This window comes from Schistocerca piceifrons, chromosome X, assembly GCF_021461385.2.
Source record: "Schistocerca piceifrons isolate TAMUIC-IGC-003096 chromosome X, iqSchPice1.1, whole genome shotgun sequence".
In the NCBI taxonomy this organism is placed as follows: Eukaryota; Metazoa; Arthropoda; class Insecta; order Orthoptera; family Acrididae; genus Schistocerca; species Schistocerca piceifrons.
The window spans coordinates 361,571,650-361,590,576 of NC_060149.1; the positions used below are offsets into that span (position 1 = coordinate 361,571,650).

Here is an 18,927-nt window from a genome sequence, read left to right on the forward strand (position 1 = left end):
TAGAAACATGATGTATGTTGCAGCTATTTGGGCCCCTGCAATGAAGTGAGGACCAATGAGGTGGTCGCCAATGATTCCGCATCATAAATTTACAGTCCACGGTCGCTGTCGCTCTACCTGTCTGAGCCAGCGAGGATTGTCGACGGACCAGTAATGCGTGTTCCGTAGATTCACTGCCCCATGGTTTGTGAAACCCACTTCATCGGTAAACAGGTAGAACTGCAACGCATTCTCTGTTAATGCCCATTGACAGAATTGCACTCGATGATTAAAGTCAACACCATGTAATTGCTGATGTAGCGACACATGAAACGGGTGAAAGCGGTGACGATGCAGTATGCGCATGACACTACTTTGACTCAGTCCACCGGCTCTCACAATGTCCCATGTACTCATGTGTGGGTTCATGGCAACAGCAGCTAACACACCAACTGCACCCACTTCTCCTGTGATGGGCCTGTTACGGACCCGTTTGCGTGCTATGACCATAACTGTTGCATACAGTTGGCGGTAGACATTTTCCAATGTGCAGCACGTTGGATGCTCTTTGTCCAGGTACCATTCTGCATACACCCTGCAGGCTTCAGCTGCATTTCGTTGACACTCGCCATAGATGAGTATCATCTCCGCCTTTTCAGAGTTCGAATACACCATAGTCACAGTTCCTACAACACTTCGCTATCACAGAAGTCTGTTTCATGGTTTACTACAGTTGGTCTGCAGGCGGAGACGAATGCAGAATAACAATAGTAGCAAGCGCTACATGCGGACACTGCGGCAGCTAAACCAAACCGCAACAGTGCACTACAGCTAAACTCGTAAACACGGTCGTCATCGTAAACATGTCCCTGCAGATGCTGCTCGCCGACCGTGGCCCGTGTTTGTTACAACACGCAACTGAACGTCAGAGGTTTCAAGCATCAACTTTAGGTTACTATATCTCCGAATGTAATTAACATTTTACAATGCAACAAACGGCACTGATTACGTATTTGTTTATATATTCATATGTGCTAACAAAACTAACGTGGTTCCATTTAAAAAAACGTAGGTTTGTGTTAAAAAACATACTTCTGTGCATTTTTGTATGGTTTGTATTAAACAATTACACTAGCCCCTCTCCTCACGTTCAGTCTGTGGAATCGGTTCGTCAGTATTTGATGTGGTTTACGAAATATATCCAACGGTAACGTTAGGTGACTCACCCTGTATACATACGTGTGAACCAATATAACTAGTATAAGAATGATGTGTCTTAAGATGTGTCTAAGATTTGGAGATGAATCTTCCCCAATTATGGAGGTGTAATGAATGAAAAAATAGAAAAAAATGAAAAAAAATACATCAAAATATGAATATTAGCTGTAAATCTTATACTGTAGGTGGAGGCCTAGGGCAAGTCACTTTTGTCAGTTCATTAAGAGGTTTTATGTATTGAGAGACCACTGATGGAGGTAAAAATCAAGGCAGTTACATATCACATATGAGCAAATGGCCTCAATCACCATATATAGAGAGCCTAAAATGCCAAGCAAGTCAGAGTTCAGCAGAGCTGGGCAGTTCCAGTGAGCAACAGCAACCTCAAATGGATGACCCTACACCAGATATTGTGTAAGTGAGCAGTCAGATTCAATTAACTTTGTGCACTAAGGGGGACTTGTAAGGCTTGCCTGAATGTATCTCGAGGCTAGGGTTATTGGCTTCCATCATACATTTATCTACATGTACTTATGTCTGTATTCACCTATACTGTGACAAGTACTTGAACCTAAAGGGTTAATGCAGATGAATAGGAAAAAGAATCCCGTAATGTTTGAATACTCCATTAGTAGTGTAGCGCTTGACACAGTCATGTTGATTAAATATTTGGGCATAACATTGCAGAGATATATGAAGTGGGACAAGCATGTAATGGCAGTTGTGGAGAAGGCGGATAGTCATCTTTGGTTCATTGATAGAATTTTGGGAAGATGTGGTTCATCTGTAAAGGACACCGCTTATCAAACACTAATACGACCTATTCTTGAGTACCGCTTGAGCATTTGGGATCCGTATATGGTCAGATTGAGGGAGGACATAGAAGCAATTCAGAGGCAGGCTGCTAGATTTGTTACTGGTAGGTTTGATCATCATGCGAGTGTTATGGAAATGCCTCAGGAACTCGGCTGGGAGTCTCTAGAGGAAAGGAGGCATTCTTTTCATGAATCACTACTGAGGAAATTTAGAGAACCAACATTTGAGGCTGACTGCACTACAATTTTACTGCCACCAACTTACATTTCGTGGAAAGACCACAAAGATAAGATAAGAGAGATTAGGTCTCGTACAGAGGCATATAGGCAGTCATTTTTCCCTCGTTCTGTTTGGGAGTGGAACAGGGAGAGAAGATGCTAGTTGTGGTATGAGGTACCCTCCACCATGCACCATATGGTGGATTGCAGAGTATGTATGTAGATGTAGATGTAATTAGAACAATACAATCCGTCACCTCTATGGTTCATTATCTGTACTACCATATGTCACTGTGTATCCCTGATTCTTAACTAATTTATAGCCCAGGGTGGACATTTTTTCTTGTAATTGATTGGACAATCTAGTAAGTCTCATCTCTGCTTTTATAAACCAGAATCTTGATCTTCTGAATGTTCCTTGCTAACACATGATGAAGCAATAAAAACAGACCAGTATGCCAACTCAGTGTAATTTCCTTTAGCATCATCATATCTACCTCCTAAGCCCAGCATCCAAGTCATTCTGTACTGTATCCCACCACACAGAGACAAAAGATTTCAGCTTGATCCCACCAAGAAATGGATGACCAAAACTTCCACTCACCTCTGATCTGACCATGAGCTTCTAAATAAATATGTTGTGATCCATGTCAGGTTACAATACATTTTTTCACTACTTTTGGTATATCATTTATTTCTAGTTGGATCAGCAGTGGAAATTAGACATCCAAAAACACAGTGAGATTGTAAAACAAAACAGAAAAGTAATTCAATGTTTGACTGATATAGCTGTCTTTCTTGCCAAGCAGGTACTTCCATTTTGGGCCACACAGAAAATGAATTTCCTGCAAATTGTGGAAAATATGTTGAATTAGTTTTGCTCCTAAACAAATACAATAAAATGTTGAGCCACCATCTGCAGATGAAAAGAGTGTTCCTTGCGCAATACGGTCACATTCAGGGTGACCTAATAGATCCTGCTGCTACAGTTCCACTGAGATAAATTAAGAAAGAGATAAGAAATGCACCCTTCTATGCATTCACCGTGGATGAAACCAGTGATATATCTAAGTACTCACAGCTCTCTACTGTACTGAGGCACAAAAAAGATTTTTAGTTTTGTTTATGTAAGTACTGACCAAAGCACAACTGCTCTGTAAAATAACGTGTACCTTACTCTGAAAATGTATGTATGTGGTTCAAAACTAGTAGCTCAATGCTATGATTGTGCTGTTGTGCTAGATGGAGAATTGTATGGCCTTCAGAAGAGAGTAAAGGACAAATACTCTGACACAGTTTTCATACACTGTCTTGCTCATGGGTTAAAGCTAGTGCTTTTTTAGTCCATATCCTCTCTGCAAAGGATGCAAGTATTGTATTACACTAAGTAGTTTTGTAACCTTTCTTTATTAGTTCACAAAGAACACTGCTGTGCTGGACAAGGTTGTTAAAAAATATTTCCAAAAATGTGTCTCACATGCTGGAACTATAATTGGAGGTTAATCAAAATATTGAAGAACACAGTTTCAATCTTTTAAAACCATTTGACAGCATTCTTGACAACCCTGATGAATGGGACAGCGATATATACCACAAAGCCCCAAGTTTCAGTAATGTTGTTTGAAAATTTGAGTTTCAGTTCTTACTACAAATATCTGACAAAGTATTTGGGATGACTGATATTCTTTTTGACATTCTGCAAACTAAAGTCTTGGATGTCAACTTCTGTATGCCTAATATGGCAGAAAGTAAATTGTACATTCACCAGACAAGGGGTGGATTTGATATGGTTGTGAAGAAATCGGTGAAGGGTGTATGAAAAGATGTCATTATTGAGAATCTGACCCCACAACTTACTATCTATGTACATACTACAAAATTTACAGTGTCATGAGTCAGCAGCTAGAGGTTTCATTTGAAGGGCTTGAAAAACTCAGGTTCGTTCAATTATTATATGCTGCTGGAGGAAGATTTTTACTCACTGAAAGATATATCTATCCAGTATTTTGATTTTTGATGTCTCAGAAAACAATTAACTGTGGCATAATCAACAGAGGAATACCAATCTATGGAACTGCACCAGCTTCTTCCCCACCTGAGGAGTACTGGTTTGTTATCCTCAGCATTCACTGAACTCAATATGCTCTGTGGCCTTGTGTTAACAATACCTGTAAACAGCCCAAGTGTTGAACATTCCTTTTCTGCTCTTCACAGATTAGGCTATTTTCCTGTGTTAAAAATATGGTTCGAATTGTTGTTGTTATGATTGATTGTAACTTTTAAATAGCATTTATGGTCAATATTCTCACAAAATATCTTTTATTTTTATGTAATTAAAGCTTAAAAATCATTAAATATCAAGGTATGGTCACATGCTCGAAAACACTCTGTTATTAGCTGATGCTCCGGCGACACCACAGGCTAGGAGTAAGACAAAGCTATACTTGCATTATAGTAGTGTTAGCTGAAGTTACAATGTTTTTTCATACTTTTATTGCAAACAGTTTAGCTATTTAGTGATGGAAAACACAATTAGAACTTTTAAGTAACAATAGAAAGGAATTTTGTGAATGCTGATAACGGAAGCCTTGCAAAAGCTGATGTATTTATGCTCCACCCATTTACAGCAACGGTATGTGCAAAGATGGACATTCTTTTCCCAGCTCCCTGCAACATCATTAAACTCAATCAAAACTGAAGAATTATAGAACTTTTGTAACTAGGTCCATATATTATAACTAGATTGCTGGCTATCAGTCGTGAACTATGACCCAAAGCACAAATTATTCTTGGAGAAACTTAGTGCTGATTTCATGTGTAGAAGACACTCGGTATAGATGCTGCATCCATCAGGCATAATGTGGTGCAACGGACAGTGCATCTTACTGCAGTGTAAGAGGTCACATGTTTGAATACTCAAAGGGTCATTTCTTCTTCTTCTTCTTCTTCTTCTTCTTATTTCGTATAGGCCAACTAGGACGACAACATTCAACTTCCGCATTTGTAGTGGGCTTTGACATTTGCCCAATAGTTACATATCCTCTAGCTGTGTTGTTCCTTCCTCTTCTGTGTCCAGAGGGCACCAGTTTTCTTTCCTGGTGGTCTGTCTTGGAATCTCTTTCGTCTAAGCTTTGTCCTGAGTATTGTCCGACCCTTCAAGTTTCCTTCTGTCATTCCCAGTTCCTGAAGATCTTTCTCCACTTCCATCAACCATGGTGACTTGGTCTTCCTCTTTTGCCAGTAATAGAGGAGCTGTTTGGTCACTCTGTCATTAATTCATACTGTAAACATGTCCATAAAATGCTAGACATCTTTTTCTAGCTACATATGTGATTCTTTCACAGTACTCATAGAGCTCGCAGTTGGGTCACCTTTTATAATTGTCACCTTCCTTGACTGGCCCCAGTATATTCCTCATTATCTTTCTCTCTTGGATTTTGAGCTTTTCAGTAAGTCCCTTCCTATTGAGTATTAAACATTATGAAGCATATAAGGCTTCAGGAGAGATGACTGTCTGGTAGTGCTTCAGTTTAGTGTTACAGGAGAGACATTTTTTATTATAAGTATTCTTGGTCAGCTGGTATGCCAGCTCTAGCTTGTTGACTCAAGTTGATAGTGCTATTCCTTCAGATAGATTAGGTTCCAGCCATTCTCCCAAGTACTTAAACCTGTTGGTTTTCTTGATCTCTCCCTGGTCTACTAGGAGATTCACCTATGTTCATGATGTACTGCGTTTTTTCAAGGGATACATGAAGCCAAACCTTTGCTACTTGCTGTCTGAGAATTTTGAGTTGTTTCACTGAAGTTTCTATTGAATCTAATAGAAGCACTAGATCATCATCAAATGCCAGGTAACCAATGTTGAGACCATTGCACTTATGTCCCAGAGAGATACCATTTGGAAAAGCCTCTCAAGCTAACTCCTTCCGCCACTCGCTTGTTACCTTTTCCAGGGCACAGTTGAAGAGGAGAGGGGACAGATCATCTCCCTGTCTGACCCTCAATTTGATTTCAAAACTTTATGAGAGGGTTCCTCTGAGCTTACCTCGTGACCTGGTGTTGCTTAAAGTCTATTGGATAAGGCTGTTGGTCTGCTCGTCTAGTCCTAGTTCTTGCAGGATCTTCATGACAGTAGGTCTATCAACTGATTCATTTGCCTTCTTGAAGTCATGAAGATGGTGACATACTTCTTACCAGGGTCATATATTTTTAAAAGTTTTACACGAAATACGAAAATAACATTAGTAAGAACTGATTGTAGTGGTTTTTTGATTTAGGGATGTATTGCACATAGCTTCAAATGAGTCTTAGTCTGACAAAAAGAGAACAGAGGATAAATGCATTTACTTTGTGAAGAAGCAATTCACTTTTTGGAATGAACTGCTAGTAGTGAAGATATGACCATATGTTCTCAATGCAATGAGGTTTAGGATGATGAGGTTATATAGAGAGATATAAACCATGTACAACATTCAGGAGACACAAACATAAGGGATGTGAAGTTTGTGAGTGTAAACTATGATAGCATCTGGAGCAGACTTCCTTCATCTGAATGTAAGACAATGGAACTGCAAAAGTTTAAACAAGTATCCTAGCTAGGCAGTACAAAGATAAAAAAAATATTGTAAAAAGTCATGGTCACATTAACTTGAAAATATCTTTTTGAACGTGATGTGTATGAACAGCGATTTCAAATGCAAGCACATGCAAACAGCAAAGAAAACACAATAATATTCTCTTTCTGATTGTGGGCAGCATATTATAAAATTTGACAGTTTTTTACTCTAACAACAGCTACCGAATAATGGTGGTGCAGCTATGAAAAATGACAATTTTTACTAGGAGTTTAATTTCATTGAATGACACTATCCTTCATTGTAACACTGGGAGAGCTTATCTTGGAGATAAGTTAATGTTAACTTCACAATGCAATACATTTTTAATTAAGTTGGTGAACTTGTGCATCAATGTGGTGTCAATTTGCCGGTACAGTGCAATCACATTTCATGCATCTTCTGATTCTCTGGAACACTCAAAAACAACTTTTCAGGACTTTCTGTAGATGTATTTGTATGGTATGGTACTACACACCATTTGTAACCCATTTTATGAAACATAAATTCCAAAACAAGACACTGTGAATTAGCATTACGACAGTAGGAGTAGCAAGCTGGCCAGTGATGTCACATGCAACACATGAGTCGAATGAAACATTGGAGTGGATGTTCAAATTATCTGAATTTCATTTCCATTTTTATGAATTCAAGGGGGGAAAGGCATGCTAGGAGCATAAAATGACATAATTATTCATTTAAGACTATTTACAGAAAACAATAAAATACTGTATTCATAGCTACTGCAGGAACTCCCAAGGACAACAGAGACTCTCAAATCTACCAGTACTGTCTGTAGAAAAGAAGATGCTAAAACTGAAAGTGAGGCAGAGTTCTATCAGCATACAGTCAAAGAATTCAACAGGAAGGAAAGAAGAATTGAATTAGGATTCAAGTAAAAGAAAGACAATATGACAGAGAACTAATTTCCATTCATTATGTTTTAGAAAGTTCATATGAAAAGGCCTGTATTTTTCGTTGGTGTGCTATTTCAGTTCTGCCTCTCTGCCATTTGATGTATTGTGTACATTAACTTAGAATTTAACATTAAAGGGGTGTAAACAGTTTGACATGTAATTTTTTCATTGATTCTCTTCGAAAAGACTGTCCTCTGTAATCGCTTCCCCTTGCCCAAATGTCACTACATGCCACTGCCTACCACCATGCTTGAATTACTCTACAGGCACAACACACTCACATAAATATAAGAGCAATGTTAAATGTTCTCATCTTGGTAGTGAATATTATGGTTTTTAAGTAAAATGTGCTTATTTTAAATATAGTTTTTAGTTAAATGACCTATATCTTTTTCCGGCAAGTAAATTACATCCCTGAACTGAGAGTCTGAGAAGGCTGCAAAATACTCATCTACTGCTGTCATAACAACCTCATTGAACTCCAGAAATTATCCAACCACAAATATCTTTACAGGGCATGGTGAAGGTCAGAAAACAACACATGACAATTACCTCAGAACTGTCAACAACAAGATGAAAGCTGCATGGAAATGGTAAAATAGTGCAGAGAAAATGACAACCTACAAAATCACAATGTGTAGAACTGATCGGGGTCCTTTGGTTTGGGGCTGAGTGGAGGGTCTCAACCAGAAGCTCCATCATTTCTGTGATAGTCTTGGCTGCAGATTACTGTACCTGTGCTATGGGGTGGAGAATTATAGGATTACCCTTGATAGGTCAGGGATGCATTACACAAAGAAAACAGCTATTCTGTGAGCAGAGTACTTGTGGAGAGCACATGGTTTTTTCGGGCTAGGTTATAGTTTGAAGTCTTCTGATAAATACTTGCCATCTGACATGGAGACAGCAAAATCAGATCATGTGCAAAGTAGATCAATGTCAAAATTTTAACAGTAAATTGCCAAAGCATGTCTAAAGTAGTCCTTGAATTTGGTGCCCTCCAGGAAAGCTATCACACATATCATACTTGGTACCAAGAGCTGGACACAACTCAATGTAGGAAGCTCTCAAATATTTATAAAAATATGGAAGATATATCAAAAATACAGGTGAGACATCAAAGGATGGGAGAGTGCTTGTTGCAGTCAACAAAGATATTGTGTTTTTAGTCATCAGTCTTCTGACTAGCTTAATGAGGTCTATGTATTAAAATAACTCAGACTTGTCAATAGTTATTACAATATAATACACACCCATCATCAAACCAGAATGAAAATTACAACCGAGCATCAATAAAATTTACAGTAATAATAAGAAATGTGATTTACTCAACAGCATCTAAAAGGTTTGGGTGGTTAGTATACAACAGCAGAAAGAAAATTTAAATACAAGTAAATCTCAAAAAATCAAGTTGTTGTTTTTATCAAACTTTCAAAAAAATTTTCATAAAATTTATGCAGATGTGAAAATCAGCTACATATCCCTGTTTCAATAATTTTTAGGAACTGCAGCCAGGTCACTACATTACAAATATTTACAGATACCATCCTCCCATACATTCTCCTTGTCACTGTGTTCCATATGTTCCTTCTTTCACCAATTCTGCAGAGAACCTCCCCATTCCTTATTTCACTAGTCTCCCTGATTTTCAACAATCTTCTGTAGTACCAAATCTCAATACTTTTATTCTCTTCTATTCTGGTTTTCCCATTGTCCATGATACGCTACCATATAATTCTGTGCTCCAAATGTACATTCTCAGAAATTTCTTCCTCAAATTAAGGCCAATGTTTGGTACCCAGCAGACTTCTCTTAGCCAGAAATGCCCTCTTTCTTGGTACTAGTCTGCTTTTTATGGCCTCCTTGCTAGATCTGTCATGGGTAGTTTTGTTTTCAAGGAAGCAAAATTCCTTAACTTTGTCTACTTCATAATCTCCAATTCTGCTGTTGAATTTCTCGCTGTTCTCATTTCTGCTAAATCTCATCAGGTAATGAGAGATAATGAGATATTATGTCTATCAAGATTGAAATTGCAAAGTTATGTGGAAGCAAGTAACTGGCCTATTTGAACTAAAAGCAATCATCAGATGTTTTTAATAGCCGCCAATTCCATTGTAACAGTTGGACAATCATTTAAAGTGTGTCTACACTCAGTAGTATAGAACTACCCCAATCATGAACTGTTAGTTGGAAGTAACTTTACACTGTTCACTATATATTGGGATGTCTAAGGACTCGTTGCAGGTGGTATGAACAGACAATCTTATAGAATAGTTCTGAACACATTTCCCAAAAACTGTTTTAAGCACCTGTTTCAACAACATGCAATAGAAATACATTTTAGACCTTGTAGCTACAAACAGGCCTGACTTAATAAACATTGTCAATACAGAGACACAAATTAGTGCTCATAGTGGAAATAGTTATTAACGTTAATAAAACCACCAAGGAGGTTAGGATAGCTTTTGTGCTGGGAGGGGTAGAAAAGCACTTGTTAGCATTCTAATTACAAAATGAATGGGCATAATTTAGCTCCATTATGATGGGCATAGAGGAATTATGGGTAACGTTTAAGCTGATTGTAAATCATGCTCTTGAGAAGTATGAGCTGAGTAACTGGATTAAGGACAGAAAATACCACCATAGTTTCTTAACAAAATACAGAAAATGCTGAGGAAACAGATCTTTGCATTCTTCATTTTAAAAAAAAGGCAAAAGTTAGTAAAAATAGATTTGTCTATTATAAAAAGATTGATGCACAAAGCAGACAACAGCTTCTATCATAATACCTTATCAAAAGATCTTGCTGAGAAAAAAAAACTGGTCCTATCTAAAATCACTAAGCAGATCAAAGGCTTCTATTCAGTCACTCATTGACCAGGCTGGTGTGGCATTAGAAGACAACAAAAGGAAAGCTGATGTTTTAAATTTCACATTGATAAAATCATTAATGTAAGAGGATCATATAGACATACCATTGCTTGAATGTGCACAGACTCTTGTGTGGAGGACACAGAGACAGGTATTCTTTGTATTGAGAAGCAACTGAAAAAGCGGAAAACAAATAAGCCACCAGGTTTGCATGGAATCCCAGTTCAGTTTTCCAGAGAGTGCCCATTTAAATTAGTGATGCACTTATCTTGCATTTAACACATATCTTCCACAAAGTACAAAGTCCCAAATCACTGTAAAAAAGTGTGTGTGATTTCTATATGTAAGAAGTGTAAAAGAATGGACCTGCAAAATACAGACCAATATCCTTATACCAAAACATCCTGGAAGATTAAAACTGTGTGTTGGACCGAGACTCGAACTCGAGACCTTTGTCTTTCGCGGGCAAGTGTTATACCAACTGAGCTACCCAAACACAACTCATGCCCCATCCTCACAGCTTTACTTCTTCCAGTACCTCATCTCCTACCTTCCAAACTTTACAGAAGCTCTCCTGCGAACCTGGCAGAACTAGCACTCCTGAAAGAAAGGATATAGTGGAGACATGGCTTAGCCACAGCCTGGGGGATGTTTCCAGAATGAGGTTCACAGCAGAGTTTCTGTAAAGTTTGGAAGGTAGGAGACAAGGTGCTGGCAGAAGTAAAGCTGTGAGGATGGGGCATGAGTCATGTTTGGGTAGCTCAGTTGGTAGAGCACTTGACCCCGAAAGGCAAAGGTCCCGAGTTCGAGTCTCAGTCCGGCACACAGTTTTAATCTGCCACGAAGTTTCATATCAGCACACACTCCACTGCAGAGTGAAAATCTCATACTGGATCCTTAATATTGCTTTGTTGTGAAATTCTTAAGCTTATTCTGAGTTTGAATATAACATATTTCCTGGAGACAGGAAAACATCTATCCACAAATCTACCAAGATTTAGAAAGTACTGCTCATGTGAAACTCTGCCTGCCCTGTTCTTGCATGATATCCTACAAACCATAGAGTAAGGGCATCAACAGACTCAATGCTTTTAGATTTCCAGGAAGTGTTTGACACATTGCCCCACTGCAGACTGTCGATGAGGGTCTGAGCTTATGGAATAGGTTCTCAGATATGTAAGTGGCTCAAAGTCTTCTTAAATAATAGAACCAAGTATGTTGCTCATCACAGATGAGGGTATCATCAGGAGTGCCCCAGGCAAGTGTGATAAGACCACTCTTATTCTCTGTATACATAAACAATCTAATGGACAGAGTGAGCAGCAATCTGTGACTCTTTGCTTATGACACTGTAGCGTATGAGAAAGCGTCACTGTTGAGTGACTGTTGGAGGATGTAGGATGACTTAGATAAAATTTATACTTGGTGTGATGTATGGTGGCTTCCTCTAACCATAAAAAATGAAAGCCATGCGGATGAATAGGAAAACATCAAAGCAATGCTTGTGTGTTTGGGATTGTCACCATGTTGGATAAAAGGATTTGTTACTGGTAGGTTCAAACACTTGAGTGTTTCAGAGATGCTTTATGAACTCAAATGGGTATCTCAGGGAATAAGATAACTTTCTTTTCATGAAACATTACTGAGAAAATTTAGAGAAACAGTGGCTTGCTGCAGAATGATTCTACTGCTGCTAACTTACATTTTGGACAAGTGCCATGAAGACAAGATAAGGGAAAGTTGGATTCATATGGTGGCATATAGCCTGCCATATTTCCCTCGCCCCATTTGTGAGTGAAACTGAAAGGCAATGACTAGCAGTAGTACAAGGTACCATATGCCATGCACTATATAGTGGCTTTTGGATTCTGTCTGTAACTGTGGGTGTAGAAACTATGCACACATTATACATATATTTCTCAAATATAGACAAGGATAAGTCAGTGGACTCACATCATGCAAGAATAACAGCCATATAATGGCAGGAACTTTGAACAGCCATGCTCCTCTCTTTCTTCTTTTAACAAGTGAGGAAGAAATTTTAACAATACTTCAGACTTTAATGTCCAATTATTCTACAGGCATAGATGACATTGAACTGTGGTGATCTTATTACCAACCAGACTCCAAAATATAGGCACATCCAACAAATGGCTAGTTAGCCCAAAAAATTAAATCACTAAATACTTTATCAACTGATAAAGAAACTAAATCACTAAATATTTTATCAACTGATAAACCTAAAGTCAGACTGAAGGCATATTTAACTGACCATTGCTTCAACAGTATAGAGGAATCCTCAGAAAGAAACCTGTAGAGATATTTAAGGACTGTATAAATTGCCTACTTTCCTCTGTAGCCCTGAGAATTTTCCAGAAGCAAACCATGTAATGTTATGAATTTAAGAGAAGTACTAAGTAAATTTAATTTTTATTGGTGCAGAAGCTACTACTATATCCTGGAACTGAAAGAAAATAACTTAAGGAAAACAGGCTGACATGTACTGAGATAGTAAATTATAATTGTAAAATATGTATCCATAAAAACATCACAAACATGTATTTCTATCACTTCACAACTGACTTGTCCCATATCTAACTGTACATTGTACAAAAATATTGAAAGAGGACAAATGCCATACAATATAATATCAAATATGGAGATTTTGCTGCAAGTTTTGACAAATCCTGATCCAAGTTCCTGGATAAATGCAAGTGGGACTGAGATTCATATTCTGATGGGTCCATACAAACTTAATTAAGTATACAGATAGTTCATTATAGGTTTTGATGGGTGAGTTTGTGAGCATCAAAATGTGTGACTCAAATGGCTGTATCTTTTGATCACATTGGCTGAGAAGCTTAAACTTTTTACACTACTGAGGGACCATTGACCTTAGTATTTGACATACATTACAGTTTGATACCTCCACTTACACTGGAGGGAAAGTTGTCTTAACAGATAGACAGATGGATGGACAACAAAGTGAAACTATAAGGTTTCCATTTCTGCTGAATGAGGTAGGGAATTCTAAAACAATTGATGGCATGTTACTCCTGCTGAGTGGTTTCATGTATCAGACAACATGATTACTGTACTGCAGCAAAATAAAAGGCTGAAATATGTTACTGTTGCAAAACAAAAAATTTCATTTTTATCATTGATATCTCTGTGCCCAGCCTGGAGTATTCATTTTGTTCTCATACTATTTGTCAGGAACCTGCAAGTCCACACAAGCCCATTTGACTGCTTGTAATGTACTGTGACTTATTACTGAGTGAAACCTTGTTCCAATGTACCAAACACCAATCATGGCTTAACGTTCATCACTCTAAAGACCATTCTCCAATTGTTCATGAGATCATCAGATCCTGTGCAACAGCGCATCCATGAAAACTATTTTAGCTCTGGATGAATTATTTGTTCACCTGTATATGTCCATAAGCTGTAACACAAGTTTTCTGCTGTAGATGAGGAGACTTAATGAATAGTTCATGAAGTACATTTTAGAGTTGGGGCTAGAGTAAGCTACGTTTTTACTTCTACTACATCAGTAATTGGGTTCACTGTTTCCTTGATATTTCCACTTCACAATAACATGGACATCAGTGATTGGTTTCACAGTTTTATGATTATTGAAGAAATCTTTGGACACAGTGACTATTTCACAGAACTGCTTCATGCAGCCTTAGAGTTGGTATTTTGAATCACTAGAGTGTTTTGAGGAAGGGGCATGCATCAATGAAACCATCTTTGGTTTATGGATGAAATTTTTTGGCTTGGTCCAACTGCAGAGGAACTTTGACAAAAAATAAAAGAATGCATTAGACAAAATATGAAAATGCACCAGAAAATAAACTATAGTAAGAACAAAGAGTACATAATCACTGTGTTTCAGGGTAAACAGTTAGGATCAGCAGTATATTTGATACCCCTCAGCAACTGGATGTTAAACAAAATAAACAGGGTACTTAAAATGTGTAAAGGTGTTAATATGAAAATGCGAGTTCTCAACACATCAGAAATAGAAAGTCAATGAGTACTGCAGCTATAACATACAGAAAGTCATCGTCTTTAAATGAATAAACTATTAAAATATAAAAGTTGCACAATCAGCATTTATAGAATAGAGAGAACAACAGAAAGAAAACTGAATGGGTAAGAGTAAGAGAGAGAGAGAGAGAGAGAGAGAGAGAGAGAGAGAGAGAGAAAGGGAGAAGGGGGAGGGCTGGGGGACAAAGAGGGTTTGAGATCTCATAGTAATTATTATTATGAAACTGAAACGGTGATGGGCCAAGCATCACAGGCAGATAAAACAATTGAGGACTGACTAAGGAAAGCTTTTTCTAGATCCTCACTGTAAGAAATTGCCTACACGTTGACCAAATCGAAGATAAGTAGATGGTATCTGGAAAATGTTGTTTTGATAAACAAAGTAGATATTTGGAAGAGATATTTCCCCAACAAAGAACTGAACATAATGAAAATCATGAAATAACTCATTTATAATTATGTATTGATATCAGGGTCTCAGGAATATGAGACTTAGAAAACAGTTAACAAAATACTCTGCAAGTGTATAGTTTTCTGATGGTAAATAATGTTAAACATGCCTCACAACCTTAATCAGTTGTAATTAGTTCCAATCCTGACCCTACATTACCATGTAGCATATTAGTTGGAAAAATAATGTACAATGCTACACACTTCTGGTAAAAAAAAAAAACATGCTTGGAACAAATAACAAGAGGGATGGTAGAATGAAAAAAATATAGATTTTTATGGTAATATGTTAACAGCAATAATCTATGCTAAAATAAATGATGTAGAAGTAAGCTGATGAAGATCTTACCTGTTTTTCCAAAGCACATAAAAGAGTTTTATTGCTACGTATATGATTGATGTCATAAGACAAAAAAACACATAAAGTGAATAAAGCAAATGGGTTATAAGAAAAAATAGTTAACAACACTTATATGACAACTCACTTGAAGAAGCAGTTCATATCGTGGTATCCTTTGTACGGGCATAATAAGCAGTGAGTCCAGAGCAAGTTTTCCTTTATGCTCACGTGCCATAGCCTGAAATAAATAATCAGGAATTTAAATGGTCTTTCCATCTACTTAGAAAACAGTAGTTAACCAATGTTTAACATTGTTCTAAGAAAAATAAACAATAACAGGTATAATTCATTTCAATACGAAATCTCAACATTTAATGAGTTTCATAAGATGCATCCTTTAAATATGTCACTCAGAGAAACTGATTCTATCTGGAGAGCTGCAGGACAACTCTGCATACATATTATTTTTCTATGCATCAGAGATTCTCTATAGTGTTAGACACATTGGATAATTGCACTTCACAGCTTCTACTACAAGGCTTACCATATTTTTTTGGGTCCAACAAGGACATAGTTTTGAAACTACTTAAAAGTCTTACTGAAAGTCTTACTGAAACATTAAACTTTATTTATTCAGTTGTATTTTTCACTATAGGTGGCTTTTTTCGAGAAATAGGTTGTTTTTTAAATCACATTAGAAAATTCAGAACAAGAAATTTCTGAATTTATGTTAACATTTAACAGATGTTTAACAACAGATACTGAAGGCCTACCCCTTTCTGCAGATCAAATGTTTCCCACAATTTGAAAAACTCTCTGAACTGGAGCAAATGTCTAACATCAACCTTTCCTTTGTGTATTTATATTCCTGTTGCAGGTTAGCATCATACACACACTTTCTTTTGTCCATTACTAAACAATGGGATAAAAAAAGGAGTATAGGTGATCAAACATTATCAAAAATGTGTAGATGAGTTACTTCACACATGAGAACACCATTAACACATTGCCCCCATTGTCTTGCCCAATGACTAAGTGAAAAGCCACTTCTCTCCATCAATGTCAGTGCTCACTCAAAATGTTTAAAAGTGTGATGTTGAATATGTAGGTGCAAAATTAAAAAAAAAAAAATAATAATAACCCTTGCCAGTCATAAAATTCTCAAACCCGAGACATTTTCACAACCCCAAACATTAATCCAGACTGCACTAAAAATCCAAGACTGTCCACAGTAAATCCAGGCATGGGCTAAGCCTGTCTACCACAGAAACCATCCTTTAAAATAATATATCACAGAGAGAAATTGAAGTTATCTGGATATCTGCAGAACAACATAACCAAGACTGTTGATTTTTTAGGATAACAAAGTCCCTCAGTGTTCCTAATTTAGAAACTATCAATTTGTGCGATAATATTAACCTTGACAAAGATATATCCTCTCATGATTGTACTAATGTATCATTTTTACATTATAATGTTGAGGGCTTGGGTAACAAAATCAATGTATTTGAGGCCTTAGTTACAGATCTAGCTCCACATGTAATTGTGGTTACAGAGCATCAAAAAGCTAACCATAATATTCAATATTATAAGTTACAGGAGTATAACCTTACATCATTCTTCTGTAGAACAGAACATAAAGGAGGGGGTGTTGCTACTTACGTAAGGAAATATAACCTAATAAGTTCTGTAGAAAAAGTATCATGGGTTAATGATTATTGTATTGAGAAAGATTTCGAAGCAGTGATAATTAAGTTAATGATTGTATCCGTCCCACTTATTGTGGTAGGAATATATTGAGCCCCTTCTGGTAATCTCGAGGTTTTCCTGGAAGCCCTGGACAGTGTATTGGAGAAGCTAAGCAAGGGTGGCAATACAGTAAATATTATAATGTTAGGAGACTTTAATATAAACACACTAAGCGACAGCCAGGAATGCAAAGGTTTACAAGACTGCATACAATCCTATGATATTAAAGATCTACTTGGTCATGTGCCCACTAGAATAACTGAGTCAAGCAGCAGTTCCATAGATCATGTAATGACCAATTATGAAAATGTTGTGTCGGCACAGACTATAAACGGGCACATATCTGATCATCTAGGACAATTATTAGTGATTTTTTGTCTTAATAAACTTAAACAAAACAAAAAAATATGAGAATAGAAGATTATTTTCTGAACACAACATCACCTTGCTAAAGAAAACTTTGGGTCAAGAATCTTGGGAATCAGTTTATAGAGAAAGGGAAGTTGACAGCAAATGGGAAGTATTTGTAAAAATTTCAACTAGTCATATTGATATTACTATCCCGGCAAAGAAGATCAAAGTAAATAAAAATAAACCTCCAGTAGTCAAACGTGTAAAACTAGATGAAAAAACGAAAAGACTCAAAGAAGGAATGGAGTATATGTATAAGCTTCACAGAGAAACCAGTCTTGATTCATATAAAGAGGATTATAAAAAATATAAATATGAGTATCGCAAGGAAGTAAGGAGGAGGAAAGTAGAACATATTAGTAAACAGATCAGAAATTCTGACCGTGTCTCAAAGTCGTGCTGGGCAGTAGTTAATGATATGAGGAACACTGATTCAAAAACTAAAATTAATAATATAGAGTTAAGTATACATAATGATAATTTTTCTGATCCTTATATAGTTAGCAATATATTTAATGATTACTTTATAGATGCTATTGAAAATGATACTTGCATGAAACAGGAGAGGCAGTTTAAATATGATAAGGAAAAGGAACGGGACTCTTGTAAGCTACCTACAGTAACCATCAAGGACATAACACAGCTAACTGACAGCTTAAAAAATAAAAGATCAGCTGGATGGGACGAATTTTCTCCTTTTCTACTGAAAAAATGCAAGGGTGAGTTAGCCAGACCATTAGTCCATCTAATAAATTGTGTACTCGAAGAAGGTGTGTTTCCGAAGAAACTGAAACTTGCCATAGTTAAACCTTTATATAAGAAAGGGGAAAGAAAACAACCACAGAACTACAGACCAGTTGCCTTAACATCAGTGTCTGGTAAATTAATTGAAAAAATAATGCTAGTAATCTTAATCGAGCACTATAATATGAATAACTTAATAGGAGATTTACAACACGGCTTTAGAAGTGGTCAGAGCACCATATCTGCAGCAGTACAGTTTGTATACTGTCTGATGTAGAAAATAAATGAGGGTTATGAAATGGCAGGAGTGTTTTTAGATCTTTCCACAGCATTTGACAGAGTCCATCATGGCGCTCTTTTAAGTAAACTTGCTTACAATGGTGTCAGTGGGAAACTGTTGCTTTTAATAGAATCTTACCTTAAACATAGACAACAACACACAGAAGTTGTGTATGTTAATGCAGAGGTAATCGAAAAAAGAAGATCAAAGATAAGAAACATAAATTTTGGTGTGCCACAAGGCTCTACCTTGGGCCCCTTCTTGTTTA

General features: G+C 37.0%; 1 protein-coding gene across 1 annotated transcript in view; it reads right to left on the reverse strand.

Annotated features, from left to right (window-relative positions):
* Positions 1-18,927, reverse strand: part of LOC124722941 (rho guanine nucleotide exchange factor 17) — a 649,460-nt gene that overhangs the window by 224,431 nt on the left and 406,102 nt on the right. The window contains exon 6 of the mRNA XM_047248104.1: positions 15,621-15,713. Coding sequence (XP_047104060.1) covers positions 15,621-15,713 — 93 coding nt within the window. The remainder of the gene's footprint in view (positions 1-15,620; positions 15,714-18,927) is intronic.